Source organism: Amphimedon queenslandica, unplaced genomic scaffold (genome assembly GCF_000090795.2).
Source record: "Amphimedon queenslandica unplaced genomic scaffold, v1.1 AMPQUscaffold_13295, whole genome shotgun sequence".
In the NCBI taxonomy this organism is placed as follows: domain Eukaryota; kingdom Metazoa; phylum Porifera; class Demospongiae; order Haplosclerida; family Niphatidae; genus Amphimedon; species Amphimedon queenslandica.
The window spans coordinates 100,687-118,855 of record NW_003546469.1 but is presented as its reverse complement, the minus strand read 5'-3'; the positions used below and the strand labels follow the sequence as shown (position 1 = coordinate 118,855).

At 33.8% G+C, this 18,169-nt stretch overlaps 4 protein-coding genes across 5 annotated transcripts; all 4 read left to right on the top strand.

The window, feature by feature from the left end:
* The first annotated feature begins 56 nt into the window (after nucleotides 1-56).
* Nucleotides 57-3,332, top strand: LOC109583594 (uncharacterized). Its single transcript, XM_019999009.1, has 2 exons — nucleotides 57-136; nucleotides 1,044-3,332. Exon 2 carries the CDS (start codon nucleotides 1,056-1,058, stop codon nucleotides 3,159-3,161), a length of 2,106 nt encoding a protein of 701 aa, XP_019854568.1. The 5' UTR covers nucleotides 57-136; nucleotides 1,044-1,055; the 3' UTR covers nucleotides 3,162-3,332.
* Nucleotides 3,333-3,416: 84 nt separating this feature from the next.
* On the top strand, nucleotides 3,417-7,686 carry LOC109583595 (uncharacterized). 2 transcript variants are annotated; one of them, XM_019999011.1, is made up of 10 exons: nucleotides 3,417-3,486; nucleotides 3,727-3,806; nucleotides 3,862-5,343; nucleotides 5,399-5,494; nucleotides 5,540-5,614; nucleotides 5,670-6,217; nucleotides 6,270-6,419; nucleotides 6,463-6,775; nucleotides 6,823-7,233; nucleotides 7,443-7,686. In XM_019999011.1, exons 3-10 carry the CDS (start codon nucleotides 5,226-5,228, stop codon nucleotides 7,547-7,549), a joined length of 1,818 nt encoding a protein of 605 aa, XP_019854570.1. In that variant the 5' UTR covers nucleotides 3,417-3,486; nucleotides 3,727-3,806; nucleotides 3,862-5,225; the 3' UTR covers nucleotides 7,550-7,686. The 2 variants fall into 2 exon arrangements, with proteins under 2 accessions (XP_019854570.1, XP_019854569.1); XM_019999010.1 differs by having other exon boundaries at nucleotides 7,289-7,686.
* A 45-nt stretch (nucleotides 7,687-7,731) lies between these two features.
* Nucleotides 7,732-9,822, top strand: LOC100634402 (pre-mRNA-splicing factor ISY1 homolog). Its single transcript, XM_003388074.3, has 8 exons — nucleotides 7,732-7,838; nucleotides 7,896-7,947; nucleotides 8,486-8,594; nucleotides 8,643-8,755; nucleotides 8,804-8,921; nucleotides 8,969-9,091; nucleotides 9,416-9,621; nucleotides 9,664-9,822. Exons 1-8 carry the CDS (start codon nucleotides 7,813-7,815, stop codon nucleotides 9,739-9,741), a joined length of 825 nt encoding a protein of 274 aa, XP_003388122.1. The 5' UTR covers nucleotides 7,732-7,812; the 3' UTR covers nucleotides 9,742-9,822.
* A 190-nt stretch (nucleotides 9,823-10,012) lies between these two features.
* Nucleotides 10,013-16,768, top strand: LOC100634280 (uncharacterized). The gene is made up of 6 exons (XM_019999017.1): nucleotides 10,013-10,159; nucleotides 11,731-12,032; nucleotides 14,044-14,430; nucleotides 14,482-14,910; nucleotides 14,978-15,194; nucleotides 16,224-16,768. Exons 1-6 carry the CDS (start codon nucleotides 10,123-10,125, stop codon nucleotides 16,397-16,399), a joined length of 1,548 nt encoding a protein of 515 aa, XP_019854576.1. The 5' UTR covers nucleotides 10,013-10,122; the 3' UTR covers nucleotides 16,400-16,768.
* The last annotated feature ends 1,401 nt before the right edge of the window (nucleotides 16,769-18,169 follow it).

Here is an 18,169-nt window from a genome sequence, read left to right as displayed (position 1 = left end):
CCCCCAGAAAGAACGTACGCGTAGGTTGTATAAAAAGCATAAGCCTAAGTAAAAACACAGTCAGACCATAGATAGACGATGACCTTTTCTAATTAGATCTATTGACTCTTTTCTTTGGATCCTTGTTCTTAACAAAGTAAGTAAATAATAAATCATGCACGCCTACACGATGCATAAAAAATGATTTCTCCGCTGGAAGTGACTACTGACTGGACTAGACCTATATCAGCCTAGACTATAGATAGTCTACAGATCCACGGTAACCAGTAGTGCAGTAAATTACCTCAGACAAAAAAAAACTAAAATTACTGAGAGCTCGAAAGAATAGTGTGTTGGTGACGCAAGTGAATCTCAGACTTCGGGTAAAATAACAGAATGTAATTAGATCTAGAATTTTTACCAAAATTGGTCAGAGTGTACTGAATACCAAATTAATACTGGTCCAGGGAAAATTCTCTCAATCTACCTCAGTATATAACTACCGTAGTACAAATGTATAGCCCCTTGATTATGTGCATACACTTTAGACAAGTGTGATAGTGATGGTTTCCCAGTATAGTGCTTAGCTTCTTGCCAACTAGCTCATGAGGTGCTGTTTAGTCGCTCAGTAGAACTTTGTAAAACCCTGACACTTTGTCAAAAGTGGCTGGGAAAGATTTCTTCAATTTTATGATTTATCTGATGCATAGATTTGATTCTAATTTACAAAACCTGCTAGTGTAATTGTATGTCAGGTTTTGTAATTGACCCCAGGTCTGCATTGCATGTAGATTTACCTAGCAAATTGGGCTGTTTGTTTAATTTGACCACAAACACAAAAACATTCCTCACTTTAGATAGTCCTTTTAGAGTTTGTATAGGTTTGTGAGGTTATGTTATAGTTTGCAAGCTAGGTCTCAGGTTGCAAATAGCAGTACTTTTGTATGCTTGCATAAAGGTAGTCAGAAATGTATTATAAATGAACGTGGGCTGATTAATGATGTAACTGAATTTTTGCACAATTGTAGCTGCTCAGTAACTTACCTCATTATCATTTTTTTTAGGTAGACTGAAAAATGATTCGTTTGATTTTGAAAGCAAAGAGTGTACTGCAGTCTCATTCAACATTACAATGCAAAGCAGCTATGTTAAGTTACTCACCAAAAGGGTCACCATTGTCACCACCTATGATGAGGTCTTGTTTTTTTACAAAAAAAACTCGACAAGGGCTAGAATGTGTAAAGAAGTATCAGCCAGATAGTGTAATTCTTGATCTTGAAGATTCAGTTCAGTTGCATGAAAAACCCTCCATTAGAAAGCTGTATTTGAATGGCATTAAAGATGGCCTTTTCTCTGGCATTAGTGTTTATGTCAGGAGCAGCTCAATAGATTGTACAAGTGAATTTATTGAGGATATTAAAACTTTCACTGGGATTGGAATAGCAGGCTTTCTTTTACCAAAAGTTGAGAATCGAGAAAGTGTACTGGAAGCAGAAAAGGTAATACTACATTACGAGGACGAGAAAGGACTTGAAAAGAATAGTCATACTTTCTCAATAATCATAGAAACTCCAGCTGCTTTCTTTGAAGTACAAAGCATCCTATCATCATCTAAACGTATTTCTTCAGTTATTTGTGGTAGTGGAGATTTTACAGCCGAAGCTCTTTGTGATGATCACTCTCCTACATATGATGCATTTTTTACACAAGTTGCTCTTGCTGCAAAGGCAACAAAGAAAGTTGCTATATGGGGTGTTCATGACAAACTTGATGATTATATAGGCTTCCAGAGCAATTGTTTTAAAATGAAGAGTTGCGGATACAATGGGGTTGTTGCCTTGACGCCAAAACAAATTTTACTGGCAAACCAAGTCTATTCTCTTTCTCATAGCGAAAAGGACTGGACCGAGAGAGTGTTGAAAAAATCTATGCACATTAATACGATTCGTAAATCAGTTCAAGAAAGTCGGCAAATGATAGGTCCTCCTCATAGATTAAAGGCTAATAATATCCTTGCTAGCAGAGTAGAAATGGGAGCGATTCCTTCTAAGTCGATTCGAGGTCATGCTGCTTCTTCTAAAGGAATATGTGCTGACCTGGCAATTGGTGAAATAGTGCCTGCACCTCGTGAAGTTTTCATTACTGACAGTTGGAAAACAACTTGGGAGAGCTCATTCATTAGTTCTAGAAGGTGTTACAATAAAAAGAATGATGCATGCATTCCATTTGCATTAGCTGCAACATTAGCAGTTGCTTTTTCTGTATCTAATCTCTCTTACTATGCAAGAGTTCACCTCGGTTTCAAGAATATATTTCAACATAGGCCTCTCCTAACAGGTGACAGGGTACGTGCTATGTTTCGAATTGACTCTATCAAGTCAAAGAAAGGGAGTGATAGCATTCAATATTCAGTGGTTCATTCAACACATTGGCTGGTCAATCAAAAAGATGAAATAGTTTTACAGCTAGAAAAAATAACCATGTTCCAGCCTGAGGATTGTTCAATGAAAATTTCCACAGACACAAAAACCAAAACATTTCATCCACTGGATTCAATTCTTAGGAAGTCAATTCTAGAGCAACCCTCAGATACTTTAATTCCTCGTTCATCACAAAAGAATTTAATCCCAGGCCAACTCCTCATACATGATCTAGTCAAGGTTATGGGCCATTCTGAGACTCGTATGCTCTGTACTTTACTTCATATTGTGAATCCACATCATCACAGTATTGTACGCTATCAACATACTGATCTACTAATACCAGGGCCCTTTGTCATGTCAGCTGGAATGAGTCTTGCAGATCAAGATATTGGTGAGATAATTTATGAAGATATACCTGTTTGTATCAACCCCAATAAGGTTAATTTTGGTGACCAGCTTGGGGTCATGACTTTCATTGTTGATAGGAATGATGTCAGTGGTGCTCCTGAATATGAAGAAATAACGCTGAAGCATTTCGTCTTGAAGAATACAAGCATGGAATTACTTAGAGAAATTGATGTTCCTATTAAGCTTTTTGAAAATGGCCACATGAAGCCATCTGAATACGAGCATTTGTGTGCATCACAGTGTCCTGTCTTATTGCATAAAATTGCTTGTGTGACAACTAGAAGAATAATACGAGTAAGGCCTGATATTTACTCCTGTCATAAAGTACCAAGTGAACTCATTATGAACTGACAGAACCTAACTAGGCTATTTTGTATTGTACTAAAATGACTGAGCTTGAGTGTTTAATTATAATAAGTAGGTCTAGTTTTATTGTGTGTTTTGTGTTATCAGCCAGTAGGCATGCACATATCAATTTTTGTGCAGTTTCATTTTTGAATTTAACTTGTACTTATTAAAACTATTATAGATTCCATTGGCAATCATCACAGCTGTTTGTTTACATACCATACACAGTCAAAACAGTCTTAATTTATTACTAAGAATACGTAGGCTGGTAGCAATGATCACATGACTCTTGCCAGCTCAACAGTTTCAGTCCACTGACCTTTTTGCTGTAAGTTCTTAATTTAAATTTGAGCAATGTTGACTAGAGTCATACATATGACTAGTCTAGATCAAGATCTATATGACTCATACTACATCTAAGACTAATCTATGTTTTAAAATAATGAGCTAGTCTATTACGCATTATGGTAATACAATAGATATATATGCATGTCATATATTATTTAGGTATTATGTACTCTAGCTTGGTATTATGTACTCTTTGTGATTGGCATCACTTTTGTTTTAGGTCTACTATCTTGGACAATTCCCAAAAATTTTGAAAAAAGAAAATGAATAGAACTGAAGTTACTGAGCAATCAAGAACCAGTCAGTAAAATTATTATTGTCAATGTCTCATTAATATTTAACCATTATTTTGTAGAGTTCTGTTGTCAAATTAATATTATATTTTGCTACTGTCTTGTCACTTTATTTTTTTTATTTGGCTTGTTGATTATTTTTGCTATAACGCCACAGCCTTATTCCTCTCAGTTATTTATTGGAGATGTTTTAATGAATACTTCCAGTCTTATTACTGTTTCATCATCAATTGCAGTAGTTGATATAACATTTGATGTATTTGTTAGTAGAATATATATGGCTGAGACCAATCCGCCTATGCGTTTGGACTACCTTTCAGAAATTGAAATAATTACTGATGAATATGACATTCAGGATTATAATTATCTCGGAAAAAGTGATCCTATTTATTTGCTGGCGGGTTCAAAAATAATATATAATACATACATTGAAACAGACAGAGTTTATAATTCGTCAATCAAAGTGGCTTGTTTTTTCCTTTTTGATAATCCTACTAATTTTGCAAATTACATTCTATTTGGAAAAAAACATGAAGTCAAGAAAACTAAGTGTTTTACAATGAATACTACCACTACCAATTGGTCGTTTGACATTACTTATGAATCACAGTACTATGTAGGTGTTTCATTTGAGAAAGGTGTTACTGTAGCTAGTAATGTGTCCATCATTCGTAGCTACTATGATTTATCACAAATAACATCAGAAGCTTTCTGCGTTGATTCAATGTCCTGTACCATAAGAACATGTGAAAGCATTTGTAATAAAAAATCAGAATCATATATTATCATTGAAACCTCCCACAGTACCAATATGTCTTATACTGTAACAAGTGCAGATCTACATGGGGATAGACTGGTAGCATTTATAACTTTTCTGGTATTGTATCCCATTTTGATATTGTGTTATCTGGTTTGTTGTATCTGTCTATGCCCATGTTGTTCTTTCACTCACTCATGGAAAAACCGCAATTATTCTTCTGTAAGATATGCCATGATTGAAAATTCACCTGAAAGTAGTCCTCGTAGCTCATCTACTAATGTGTCATCAGTGATGATAAGAAATGAAGGACAAATCGAAGAAAACTCTTTAGATATTTTTTCAACAAATAAAGAAATGTGGCATAGTTCCTCAATAACCAATTCAGATGATGCTCTTTTAGAAAGTTGCAATAAGTGTTATCCAAATGAATGTCTATGTCATAATACTATGATGCAGCAAATTAAACTGAACACGAAACAGCAGCTACATCTACCGCCCAATGCTACGATAATGCAAGATTATTAAGTGAACCACAAATGTCTACTGATACTTGTGTTATGTCTCCAGTAGTATCTGGCACTCATCAATATTACCCACGTACATTTATCAAAAGCAGACTATGAGTGTGATATTTTTGAACCTCAGTCAACTGAATCTACATCTTTAATGGAGTCTGATATTGAATTATTAGCTCAAAGCAGCCCACTTTTAATTCCTCTTCATCAAAATACCTTTGAACTTGAAGTCCACAGCATTGAAACAGTGACTATGGCCACAGAACAAGGTAGCTATGCATGTTACTGTGTTCTCCATTTTAGATTTCAATTTATTGCCAATAGATCAAAGAATGGAATCTAGTCTTGAGAATGATGTTGATCCTAATGAGAGAGCCCATGAAAGTTTGCTGCATCTAAATTTTGATGGCTCAACTCATGGTAAGTTTAATTCCTTTTATTATTACTGGTATGTTTTGTCTTAAGGTGAGCTAATGCCCCAACAATGCATTGAGCCAAGTTTAATTGTTCCAATAGAAGAAGTGCTTGAAAAAGCAAGAAGTAAAAGCAAAGCAATTAATGCATTTATGATTGCATGTATGTGTATACTTTACAGGTGTGTTTGGTAATCTGATCCAGTTATCAGTAGACAGCAAAGGTTTAGTCTACCACTGTGATCAGTATGGTTCAACTCTTGTTATTCCAGAGGGAGCAGTACAACAAACAGCTACTGTTTGGTTTGGATCGTGTTTTTTCAGTGATAAGTTTAAGTTTGGCAATTATGTACCAGTTACTCCTATTGTATGGGTATATATTAATCAAAAATTGCATAAATGTGCAGAATTGTATGTTACACATGATACTGATATTTCCAGTGAGGCTGACTTATGTCAATTTACTATCTTAACTGCTGATGATAATAGCCATTCTGGAACATTTGAGTTTTACCAAAAGCAGAATTCAATACTTCAAGCTCATTCAGGTTTTGAGCAGGTCTTCAAAATACAGTGTTCACATTTCTGTTCAAACTGTGTTGCTGTTCACAAAAGACAATACAAAGCCATTTCCAAACGCTATCTAATAGCAAGAGCTGAGAAAAGAGAAAAAAATAGTAATTACATTATTGAGTTTATTTTTATATGTCAGCAGCAAGGCTGTAGAAAGGTTAGTTTTAAATTAATTATTGTTTTAGTAACAGACTTTAATTTAAATTTAGATGATTGAAGGTCAGTGTGCTAAGGAAGGATTTATGATAACATCTTATAAAGCAGTAACTTTTACTGGTGATGGTAGAGTATCTCTTTTATTTGAGCCTGATACCTTCATTGGTTGGAAAAGACATTATGATCATCTGGAGAGTGAATATGTATGTTTAAATTGTTTGTATTTTAAATTGTTAAGTATTACAGATTTCAGCAGAAAGTATAGATTACTACAAAATAATGGGATGTGAGAACGTTGGAGAAGTGACAGAAGATGAACTTGAACGACTTGACCTATTGGAAGACACACTTTCATATCCTCCTCGATTTAGGATTCAGTTTTCACGGGAAGATGTATTTGCTAGTAATCAAGAAGTGGTAATCACGTTCAATCAGGTTCACCCGTCAGTCTCAAGTAAAATATTGTTAGAGAGCAATGGGATTGTGCAAACTTTGTCACCACCATCTTCATGTTCTTCAGCATCATCAAACACTTGTTCTATTGATTCATTCTCTATAGGTAAGTTGCTAATATTATGTTACTATTTTTAATAACTTTTCATTTAGAAAATGATCCTGATTTAGGGGATATACTTCATATTATTACCTCTGAGAATTATTTAAATAATAATTGGTATGCATTCGGTTATTATCTTAAACTAGATACTGGTCTGCTCAATGAGATTGAAACACTGTGCACTAGCACTATTCAGTGTACTAGACGAACAATACTTCATTGGAGAAACAAAAACAAAACAGGCTTAAACATTCCAGGATACATTTCATGGGAGCCTTTAGCAATAGCTCTTGTAAAGGTTGGGTTTCCCAATTTAGCCCACAAAATTAAAGATCATTTTCAAGCACCTCCAGAGCCTGAGTTTGATCCATGTTTCACTACCCAGGGTTACAATGGAATTTATTGTTCACTTTGTGATGATTATCACCTTAATTTTGAGGAATTGAAGCAACATGTACCAAGTGAGTTACAAACTAGAAGTCTCAGTTTTATTGTACGAATTTAACATGCATACAGGTACTATACTGAACAGTCCTCCAATTGTACTTGATGTTATTAACATGGTAGCTAAAAAAATTGAAGACAAGTATTATTTGTTTGGATTAGCAGTTGGTTTAAATGATGGTTACTTGAGAAGTCTCATGACTGATTATCCTACTTGTCTTGATAGGTTCATTGCAGTTCTTGATAGATGGAAGAACAATGATCCAGATAATTTTAAATGGAGTACTATTATTGAAATATTGCTGTCAGATGCTATTGGAGCTGCAGGAGTAGCTAAAGATGTCATGAAATATCTCACCATTGAAAAATGAGCCTAATTTTGCTCTTATTACTCTTGCAAGAGTTTAATATTACATTTTTCATGCATCATGGTTTTATAATTACTCAAAAGGTACTTAGAAATTACTGAACACATGAATCATGACTGGCCATGAGCCTGAGCCTGAGCCATTGCGGTACCTTGCTGTTATCTATGCATAGGAGAATCATCTAGTTGGGGTGGAGCATAGGCGTGGTTTTAATCATAGATATTAAAAATGGCCAGAAATCAGGAAAAAGCAATGTAAGTAAAATGATTACAGAAATAAAATCCGACTACCATTTTCTCATAAAAATTTAGGCTCTTATTGAACAGATATTGGTCAGCCAAAAAAGATGAGGGAAAAATTCGGGTGAATACTTTAGTTTCATTATGAAGATGATTGTATATTATTCATGTTGTGTATTTATAATGAGCCCTGTTGGGATTCAAGCAGGCATTTGGTACACATGAAAAATTGTATTGTTAAGTGTATAGATTGGACTGAGGTTAATAATGTGTCAGTTTGAGAAACCGCCATTGACTAGCAAACTAAATCAAGTTGCTGGAATTAGCTATTGACCTCCTCTTGGTTGCATTTTCATTAATGATGCTGTTCTGTTGTTAACTAAATTTCAAAATTATTGGTACATGTATTATTAGAGCAGTTTTCATTGTTATTTTGCTTCAAAATTTAGATTATTTATAGTATTTTATTTTAACTATGACCTATAACTGAAATTTAGAAGGGCTATTTATAGCTTTAATTATAATGTAGTTTCTTAATTAATCAAATTTTTGTTAACAATCAAGCAAGAAACAAAACAGTAGTATAAATTAAGTATAGAATGTTAAATCCACATTCTACACATTGTGACAGTAAATAAGTGAGCTGTATTATGTTACTTTAGGAGCGTCGACCTTATTTAGCTAGTGAATGTGATAGTCTGGAAAAGGCTGAAAAATTTCGTTTCAATATAATAGGAGAAATATCAAGAAAAGTGACACAAATACAGAACCGTATGTATTCATTTTTTATGCTCTTTGATTTTTTTAATCAAATTTTAGCTGGTCTAGGTGAATTCAGGATAAGAGATCTAAATGATGAAATAAACAAGCTTATAAGAGAAAAGAGACATTGGGAGGAACGCATATTGGAGTTAGGTGGACCTGATTATAATGTAAGTTTAAAAGAATAATTGTAAATATGTGTGTCAAATTCAATTTAGAGGCATGGTCCAAAGATGATCGACCATGAAGGCAAAGAGGTGCCTGGCAACCGTGGCTACAAGTACTTTGGTGCTGCTCGTGACTTACCTGGTGTGAGGGAGCTCTTTGAAAAGAAACGTGAGTTGCAATATACTCATTAAAGTCATTGATTATTATGCATTTAGCTGCAAAGCCAGCTCGTCTAACACGTGGTGATCTTGCTCGTCGTGTTAATGCTGATTATTATGGTTACCGGGATGAAGATGATGGTGTAATTGTAGCATTGGAAGAGGAAGAAGAAAAGAAAGGTGAGAATAGTGCTTGTGTAATTTTGTGTCACTTCACAAAGGTTACATTTCTTGATGGTGTAAATTATCTTTTTAAATTTTTATCATGGTAGATTAAAACAGCTTGGTCCACTAGCTACTTATCAATGATATTTTATGATAAATTTTGCACAAAATAGATGTACATGTATATAAACCTTGTGTGTGTAATAGTATGCTGTAGTTACGAGATATATTATTTATATGTATATCAGAAAATAGTGTAAAGCTTTGCTGTTAGTGGTAGCACTTGCTGTCATATGGCATTAATATTTTTAACTTAATCATTGAACCTGTTTTCTACAGCTATTCAAAAAGTCAAATCACAGTGGGAAAGCCAAGAGAAAGTTCAGGCTATTATTGAAGATGAGATTGATATATATGCTCAGTCTGAGACTATTGTTCCTTCAGATGAAGAGGGAATAGATGTTGAATGGGAAGAAGGAGATGAGAATGATTCTGTACCGTCGCAACAAGAAATTGAAGAAATGCTTGTCCGTCGAAGGAAGAAGGTAATATGATTAAAATTATTGCCTCATTTTGTGTTGTTGCAGGAACTCTTAGAGAAATATACCAGTGAAATGCTAGTGCAACAGAGCGAAACATCAAAGGCATTGTTAGGACTAACATAAAAATGAACTACATCTGAGGATTTTATGTAACTTGTAATTATAAATTTTTTGATGATAGTCAGAGATAAAGTTACATCATAATAGTGATTGAATTATGTCTTTGTTTCCCTCAAAGCATGCTAATGAGCTAGACAGCATGCTTCAGAAGCTGACAATTAAGTATGTGGTTTTGGAGCATCTTTAAAAATTCTCTCCAAACTATTGTTAATTTGTTATTCAAAATAATTGCGAAGTTTATATGTTTGTATATCTATGATTTAAATTAAATTCAAAGGTGTGGTCGTGCACGCCTACATGCTGAGCCAGAAATAGTCTCAACTCTCAAGTCTCTAATTGGCCTTGGCGCGCAGTTGGCACTCTTTTCTCCAAGCTCCTTCTAAGATGCTGAACCCGAGGATAAATCTTGTTATCTTGAACAGTAAGGACATTGTAATAATTTATTATTGTGTCGTCATTGCTTTTGATGGTTTGTCCGTGATAAGGCATGTTTATAAGGGCTTGTAATTTTATCCTTTGTCTTATCTGTGATGATGCATATCTTCTTTTTTAATGCCATTTCCTCTGAATTTGTTTTATCACACAAGCTAGGGCACAATAGAAACATTTGCATTTTGATTGAAAATAACTGGTCTAAATGTCTTTTTGTTATTAGTATTTAACCCATACCTTCTTTATGTAATTTTTTCTCTTTCCTATTTTAATTTGTCTATTTTATTTTATTATCATTTTGCTATACCGTATATGGCATATATTTTGTGGGGATTAAATTTCACGATTTTTGTGTTTTGGAAAAATTCGTGAAATTAAAATCTGCAAAATAGCATGCTGATTGTATAGTAGGTGTTGTAATTACATTAAAATCGCAAAAATTTTTATTCGCGAATAGAAAAATGCAGTCAATTTGCAAAATTTTATACCCGTGAAATATATGCCGTATGGTATTTTGGCTGTTATATGATTAGATAAAGTTGACCTTCAACTATCAATCTATTCTTTCCTGTTTGTGTTCTATTACTGTATACATGTAGCTCCAAATTTTTGTTGGCAAATTTCATCAAATTTGTCAAAAATTATTGCTTGACAAAATTTTTTGCTTCATATGTAAATTTATGATTATAACAAAAATTTTATTGAGAATAACAAGAAATTAAGATTTTGAAGAAATTTCTGACTGACGAAAATTTGGAACGATGCTGTATGCATTTAGTTTTAAACTTAAATAACATACAATGTAGATAACAATACATACACGTACATGTACATGTGACAGGTGGGTTCTTTATTTATACTGTACATGTACATTTGCATAGTTGACTTGAAGTGTTGCTAATGGTATGTCAGAAACTGTCTGCACGTTTGTTACCTTTTTTGTTGCTATAGCATGGTTTGCATGCTGTAGCAACAAAAATGCAACAAAAAAGCAATGCATTGTATTGAGAATCCATCTTGACACATTAGTTAGTTGAACAAATTAGGCATCATTACATCTTATCATATTTTTTGTTGGTATGGTGTTTTGTTCACAAGTCACAACACTTACATTGTGTACTAGGCTACTAGACTTCTAGATCTACATGTATATGTAGAGTTGGAAATATTTGTGTGGGGTTTATTGTACACTTTGCGATTTTGTGCTAATAGAAGTACCGTATAGTGGGAAATTTTGGAAGGAATTAAATTTGGCGTTTTGATAGCTATTCGCCAAAATAAAAGCCACCATTTTGAGCCTTTATACGCATGTTCAATTGCACGTGGCCACTAATTTGCCAAATTAAAATCCGCCAATAACCAAAATTAGTAATTCGCCAAATTTTACTCCCTCCAAAATTTCCCGCTATACGGTATACAGAATTTAATTTGTGGAATGAAATTGTATATTTTTATAATGAACAAGAAACCACAAAATTAAATTCCAGCATTTTCCCACTGCAAATGTAGAGTTATACATGTTAGTGCTTTCAGTAATTGTTTCTTCATTTTCTTTTTTAGTGTTTCTTCTATCAAATTTGATGGCAGCAGAGCATTGTGAACTGATAACATTAGAAGAACAATCCAGTGCTAGCTGCCAGCCATTCAGTGATTGTTCTGGACTGTTTTGTGCCGATGCCAAGAATACAAGCCACGTTCGTTTCACAGTTGATAATTGTGAAGACCCAGTACTAGTCAATGCTACTTTTCATCATATCGAAACTGTCAATCATGTCTTTAATGACTCCTCTAGAATCAGTTTGGAATCGCAACAAGAGGTGTCATGGAACATGTCGCGTAATGCATCTCACCTCTTTGTTCAAGTAATTACATTTGTACTGTACTATTTTGATAACGAGTTGTATTGATGATGCTTTAAATTTTATTTTTATGGAATAGTCCATGTACTTTTAATCAGATCTTGTGCATTGTTACGTGTATGTATGTCAATGTTGTAATATATGTACATGTACATGTACATTCACGCTGCAGGTACTTTTGATCTACTTACATGTATATGTACATGTATTTCTTCCAAAATTTAATTAAAACTATTATTTAATTGAATGAATAATGCTATGCAAGTCAATGTAAATTTAGTTTATGGCCTAATTTGTAGTGGATAAAACTTACCCACACTTATTGCTATATCATGCCAATCAACAAATTACTGTCAGTCAAGTTATATTAGCAATTTTTTCCAGCACCCAGCAATTACCATAGCTATCAGATGTGATTTTAATTTTAAAAGGTGCAATATTAAAGCAAAATGCCTTGCTGTAGTGGTTTTGAGTTGTTGTTCTTCATGCTGCTACTAACCCTTAATCAGACCTGTGAAAGGTGTGTCAACTGTCAAGCAAGTCATGGTAGTTGTCTGGGTGTGACTGAACGATCTCGTGCATTTACACTTGGTTTTTTTAACTTGCTTTGACCAGCTCTTTTCAGAACTACTCTACTCACCTGTAGATAGTGAATTGGATTGGAAATAGGAGCATGTATTATTATTAGAGGTGGGTTGGGATTTTTTGACTGATTTGGTAGCAAAAATCACTGATTTTCTTGCTTTATTTTTGAATAATTCCAAGAGAATACAATTTGTGCAAACAAAAGTCACATGCAATACTAATTAGTGTTTATGATTTCTGTTAATAGTTGTTGCATCACTCTTTAACTAAAAATACCATCTTTTCTCTCTTTGAGAGACTCATTTTGTTCTTGACCCATGAATAAGTATAACCATTTAAAGATCTTGAAATCTCCTATGGAATGAGCTGAGCAACTTCATCAATGGAGGAGATGGGAATACAATCAAAACACTGATGATTGTCACGTGGTAACCCAACCCGCATTTCCTGTTGCTATGCCCTGTGATTCACCATATCTTTTAAGTTTTCACCCATTCCAATATTGGCTTGGGTAGCCCATCAGCAAAGAGCTATGAGGTAGAGGTCCATACAAGCTAATGGATAGGTTTAGCTAATTATCTATTCTTTAGCAGCTTTAGTGGAACCATTCATAATAGCAGCTTGTTCTCTATTGGTCAATGTCATAGCAATGCTCTATAGGTTCCCATGGTATTTAATTGAACTTTTTATTATCGTGAAAATAAGCAGCAGAAAATTAGCTACTGTAACTACATTTAGCTTTAGTGTCTTAAATAATATTTTCATTCTTTTGTTTGTTAGAATTGAAAGTCACTTGTATGTAATGTTTTTCATGATATTTTAAGCATTATTTTATTATGCTGAGAGTGAGAGCACTTAGAGTCTTATGGTTTGTCCCCATTTTGCATCTGTTCAAGTAAAGTATTTAAACAGATGCAGTTGATATTGTACCCTTGCAGTTGTTATACAAGATGCATCATAGAATATGTTCTAGTTTACATTTTTTAGTTTTATATTTCGTCTATCATTGCGCACATTTCAAACAATTAGAAATGTATATGTTTGTCATCTTGATACTTACATTGTTACATTGTACATGTCGGTTTAGGTGTACATGCCTGTGTGTTAGTAATTTAAATTCATACTGTATGCATCATCATCACTTTTCTAAGTTGCATATTTTAAATGCAAAATTATAAATGCATGTAGCATGGGTCAGAAATTTTCTTGATTGTTATTAAAATTCCAGTTCACTGAATTTATATAACACTAGCTCATTTTGCAAATTTTTTTCACTAGTGCCTACCAGAAACAATTTCACAAAATTTTATCCCAACTAAGTATAAGTGCTGTAAAGTATTTAGCATGCTGGCTCAAATTAGAAATTATTTTTTATATAATTATGTTTGCTATTCATCCATGTACATTTATGATATTTTTTTTTATTTAGGCAACACTATTGAGCAATGGGACAACTAACACTCTTGTACCATTTGCTACAATTGGGCTCAATGCATCTGGGTGTATGTGTGATTCAATCAATGCTATTCCTGAGAGAGGAGTGTCTCCTTTTGAAACTGACTGTGTCAATAACACAGAGTGTACTGGACTGGAGTGTAACTTTACTATTGGCCCTGTTCATTATAAAATTGAAACTGAAGTCCAGTCTTGCGCTAATCCGCCTGGTTTTATTTTTCTCATCAGGAATGTAGATACTAATTTGATAATATTTAATCAATACTTTGATTCATCGAAGAATACGAGCATCCCTTTTGGACAAGCATCAATTCCTTTGGGTGTCACGGTTCATCACAGGAATTATTCAATGATTATTTCTGTAAGTACTATGGTTATGTGATATCATTATTTTGTATATTTTCACAAATAGATTTCAGTTACTACTCCTGCTAAAACATTTTACCTTGTTCCTGAATCTCAAATTATTTTGGATAAAACTCATTGTGAATCAAACGTTATTCCTACTAGATCAACAGCTGTCCCAAGTCCTTCTCCCAATTCTCCTACTGACCCTAAGATTTGTAATGCTTTAAAAAATATAGCGCAAAATCAACCGCAGTGTACTACAAATCCTGATTGTGATACAGTAATCTGTAATACTTTAAACTACGAAAGTCATTTTCAAGTTCTTCCTTGTCATGATCCTCCTGGACTTCATGTTAGGGTATACGATGAAAACGATGAATTAATCTATGATAATATCGTTACTAATTCGACTGAGGTTCCTTTATCTGAATCACTTGGTATTTCTTTGATGATTAATTTTCATAGCACTGATGTTGATACTTTAGAATTAGAGGTAATACATGTACATTTAACATGTTATTATTGCCAACCTTTTTTAAATACATGTACAAACCTTGTAGGTAAACCTTGTTACCGACATTGGTACTATTCCAGTTGTCCCTAAAACTCCAATTTCATATGACCATTGTTTATGCCTTAAAGATGCAAGTGGCTGTTCAGATGGCATCTTTTCAACAGTTTTTCCAACATCTTCCAGTAGCCCAGCTACAAGTAGTATCTATTCAACAGTTACTGCAACATCTTCCAGTACCCCAACTACAAGAAAAAATAAAATTGGTATGTGCTCTTATTGTTCATGTGCATGTACAATTTTACCCACTTTTAGACTGTCACTGGAATACTTATTGCTCTGGGGGCCTGTGTTTTTGATTTTATTTTAAAATTAGTGCAAGAACCTATTTACATGTAGAACATTTTAGACTGCCACTAGACTAGGATTCAGGCTGCATTTAGACAACAATGCTACAGAGAAGAAAATTCATAACACTTTCAGGTCCTTTTTGTGTTCTTATAATGGCTTATTTGTAAATGCAAGTATGATTGGGTACAAAACAATATTGATGGTACTGCTGTGTAAACTTATCCTTGGGTTTCCACTTTCCAGCATTGATAAAATTAAAAATAAGGGGCGGTGCCTACATGAATTCAATTGAATCTGACTTTTATATCAGTTTTTTGTAGATATGTGAAACTAATTCAGTGAAATCATTTTATGAGAATGCATGTACATGTAGCTATTGTATAAAAATTTAAGTAGAAAAAGTACACATTATTGAAAGACTTGAATGGTCAATTGTTGCTATTCTACAAATAGTAACTAGTGAAGGAGTACATTGAAGCTGTCATTTAAAAGCCTCTCACTATAGATACTATTGTGATAATGTATATGCTAATGCTTACATTATGCTGTTAATCCCTGATACAAGTACATTGTGTACATGTACATGACCATCCCTGATACTAGTGCATGTTTATATTAGTACACATACAATGTAAAACATGTGTTCAGGTATAGTAGTACAAAAATTATTGAGCTTGGGGGCAGTAGGTTAGCAAGCAATTAATTCAGTCTGTGTATGTGTAATTTGTAACATGCCCTGTATGTGTGACGTTTCTAATATTGGTAGATTTTGTGACTCACATTAGAATTATATGGTGTAGGTGACTAAAACAACTTTAATTTATTGCCAGAATTTAAGGATAGTTACATGCCTGAAATCTTGCTGAAATACATGTGTATGTCATGTTTTAAAATGGCAGTAATTTGGGTTAGAAAATTTACAATTTCATTTTTTTATATAATAGGATACGTCCTTGTCACTGAAATAGTGTCTCCTATTGTTTTCGTGTTTTCTGTCATCATTATATCAGCTGTGATTTTGATATGCTGCATTATTATTTTAAAGAAAAAACGATCAAGCCAAATCTCGTTCCACCGTTTGTCAGTTCAAGCTGATGATGATGACAATGCTGATTTGTAAAGAAACTTATTATTACATTCATAATTAATCATTATTCATTCATCATTACAATTTATTAATCATTCTTTTATTACATATTTTCATGCATAATTTACTGCTGTTTAATTCTTGTCAGATGTTGGTTTATTTTTGATGTTGTGCAGTAAAATATTACAAGTAGCAACAGTTGATACATTTGTAATTGTGAACTTACTTGTTTTCTGCATTTAGTCATTTTGTGTACCTTGCATGTACATTTATTTCATATAAGTGGTTCATGATATTGTTACTTGTATGTGATCATTTTTGATTATTAATTTGTTCATGCAATGTACAAGTAGACAATGTGCATCTATTTTTCTAAAGAATTACTACAAAATTGATAATTAACAATTACGCAAGCATGTAAAAACTAGTCTGAGATTTGTGTTTATTTATACAAATGTATCTGATCACAATGTATGTTCATTATCAATACTGAAGTCAAAAATCATGGACTCTCTTCTTGTAATAATATGTGATGGTGAGTACTGTGTTTCGTCTCTGCTGTTATCTTCCATCAGGTCAAACTCCTCCCAGGATCTAGCTCTGTTCTTTGAAAACTTCTTGCTTATGACTGCATGGCATTTCTTAATATGTACATGGACAAGAACTGTAATGTTGAAAGTAATGAAGCACAAACTAACTGATGCTGCAGTAATCGTAAGTGAAATCTCTTCATTCAATCCCATGTTACTAGAAAGCAAATTGAGTAATGTAACTAGTCCAAGATTAGAAAAATAAAAAGCTTCCAGAAAATTTAGAATATTGTAGCGATATATACCTCTTGACAGATACAGTGCAACGGAAGCAATGAAGATTATTATGTAATTGTTAACTTGAGGTATAGCGGTTGTAGTATAGGAAAATACTGGTGTTAGTATGAGGCGGACTATTAGAAAGAGGCCGGTCCAGAACCTGTACTTATCCTTGTATGGACCAACATATGCATCAATGAATGGCTTCAGTTTAACAACTGGATCACAAGAGCTTTTACTACAACACTTACCACTGTATCGCTGCAACCACTGAGCAGTAAACACCACTACTGTATACACTAGACCAACTGTTAAGAACAACATTGCTGTCACAAACAGTGGAATGTGTTTGGTACTTAAATAATCAATATTCCCATTGACACTCCACACTTTCACTTTAACGCCTTCACAGTTTATTGTCGAACTCATCAAAGACTTTGTAACTGTTTGAAGGAGTTTAGAATAAGACATTAGGATGAGAGTAGCCAAAACAGGAACTGCATTATTGCCACAGAGATGGCATATCCTAGTAGAATAATGAGAGCCAATTATTATTGCTCCCACTAGTAGCCAAATGTAAATAGGGAATGCATACTGTAGCCATGTTTTCCAATAGCCATCCATTCCATTGTAGAGACAAGTCTCAATACCAAGATCGAGATTAAGCCAAGCAATGAACTGACTCAGCACTGGTATACTGGCTCCATTGGGAAAGAAATAAACCTCATTGAGCTTGACAATATTAGCATAAAAGAGCAACCCATTAATACTACCAATAGACACAGTCATATTGCATACAGTTAGGAATGCCACTAATGCTATACCAACCACAATGAAAGCAATAGTAAGTGAAAGGTACTTGTTATCACAATAGTGACACCTATTAGAGCCTAGCATGAGACTGAGCCCTGCTTTGCATCCTCCACACAGGATGCCCGACCTCTCATGTGAACACTGGGTGTCTCCATCATTAAGACTAAGATATAAAGAAGAG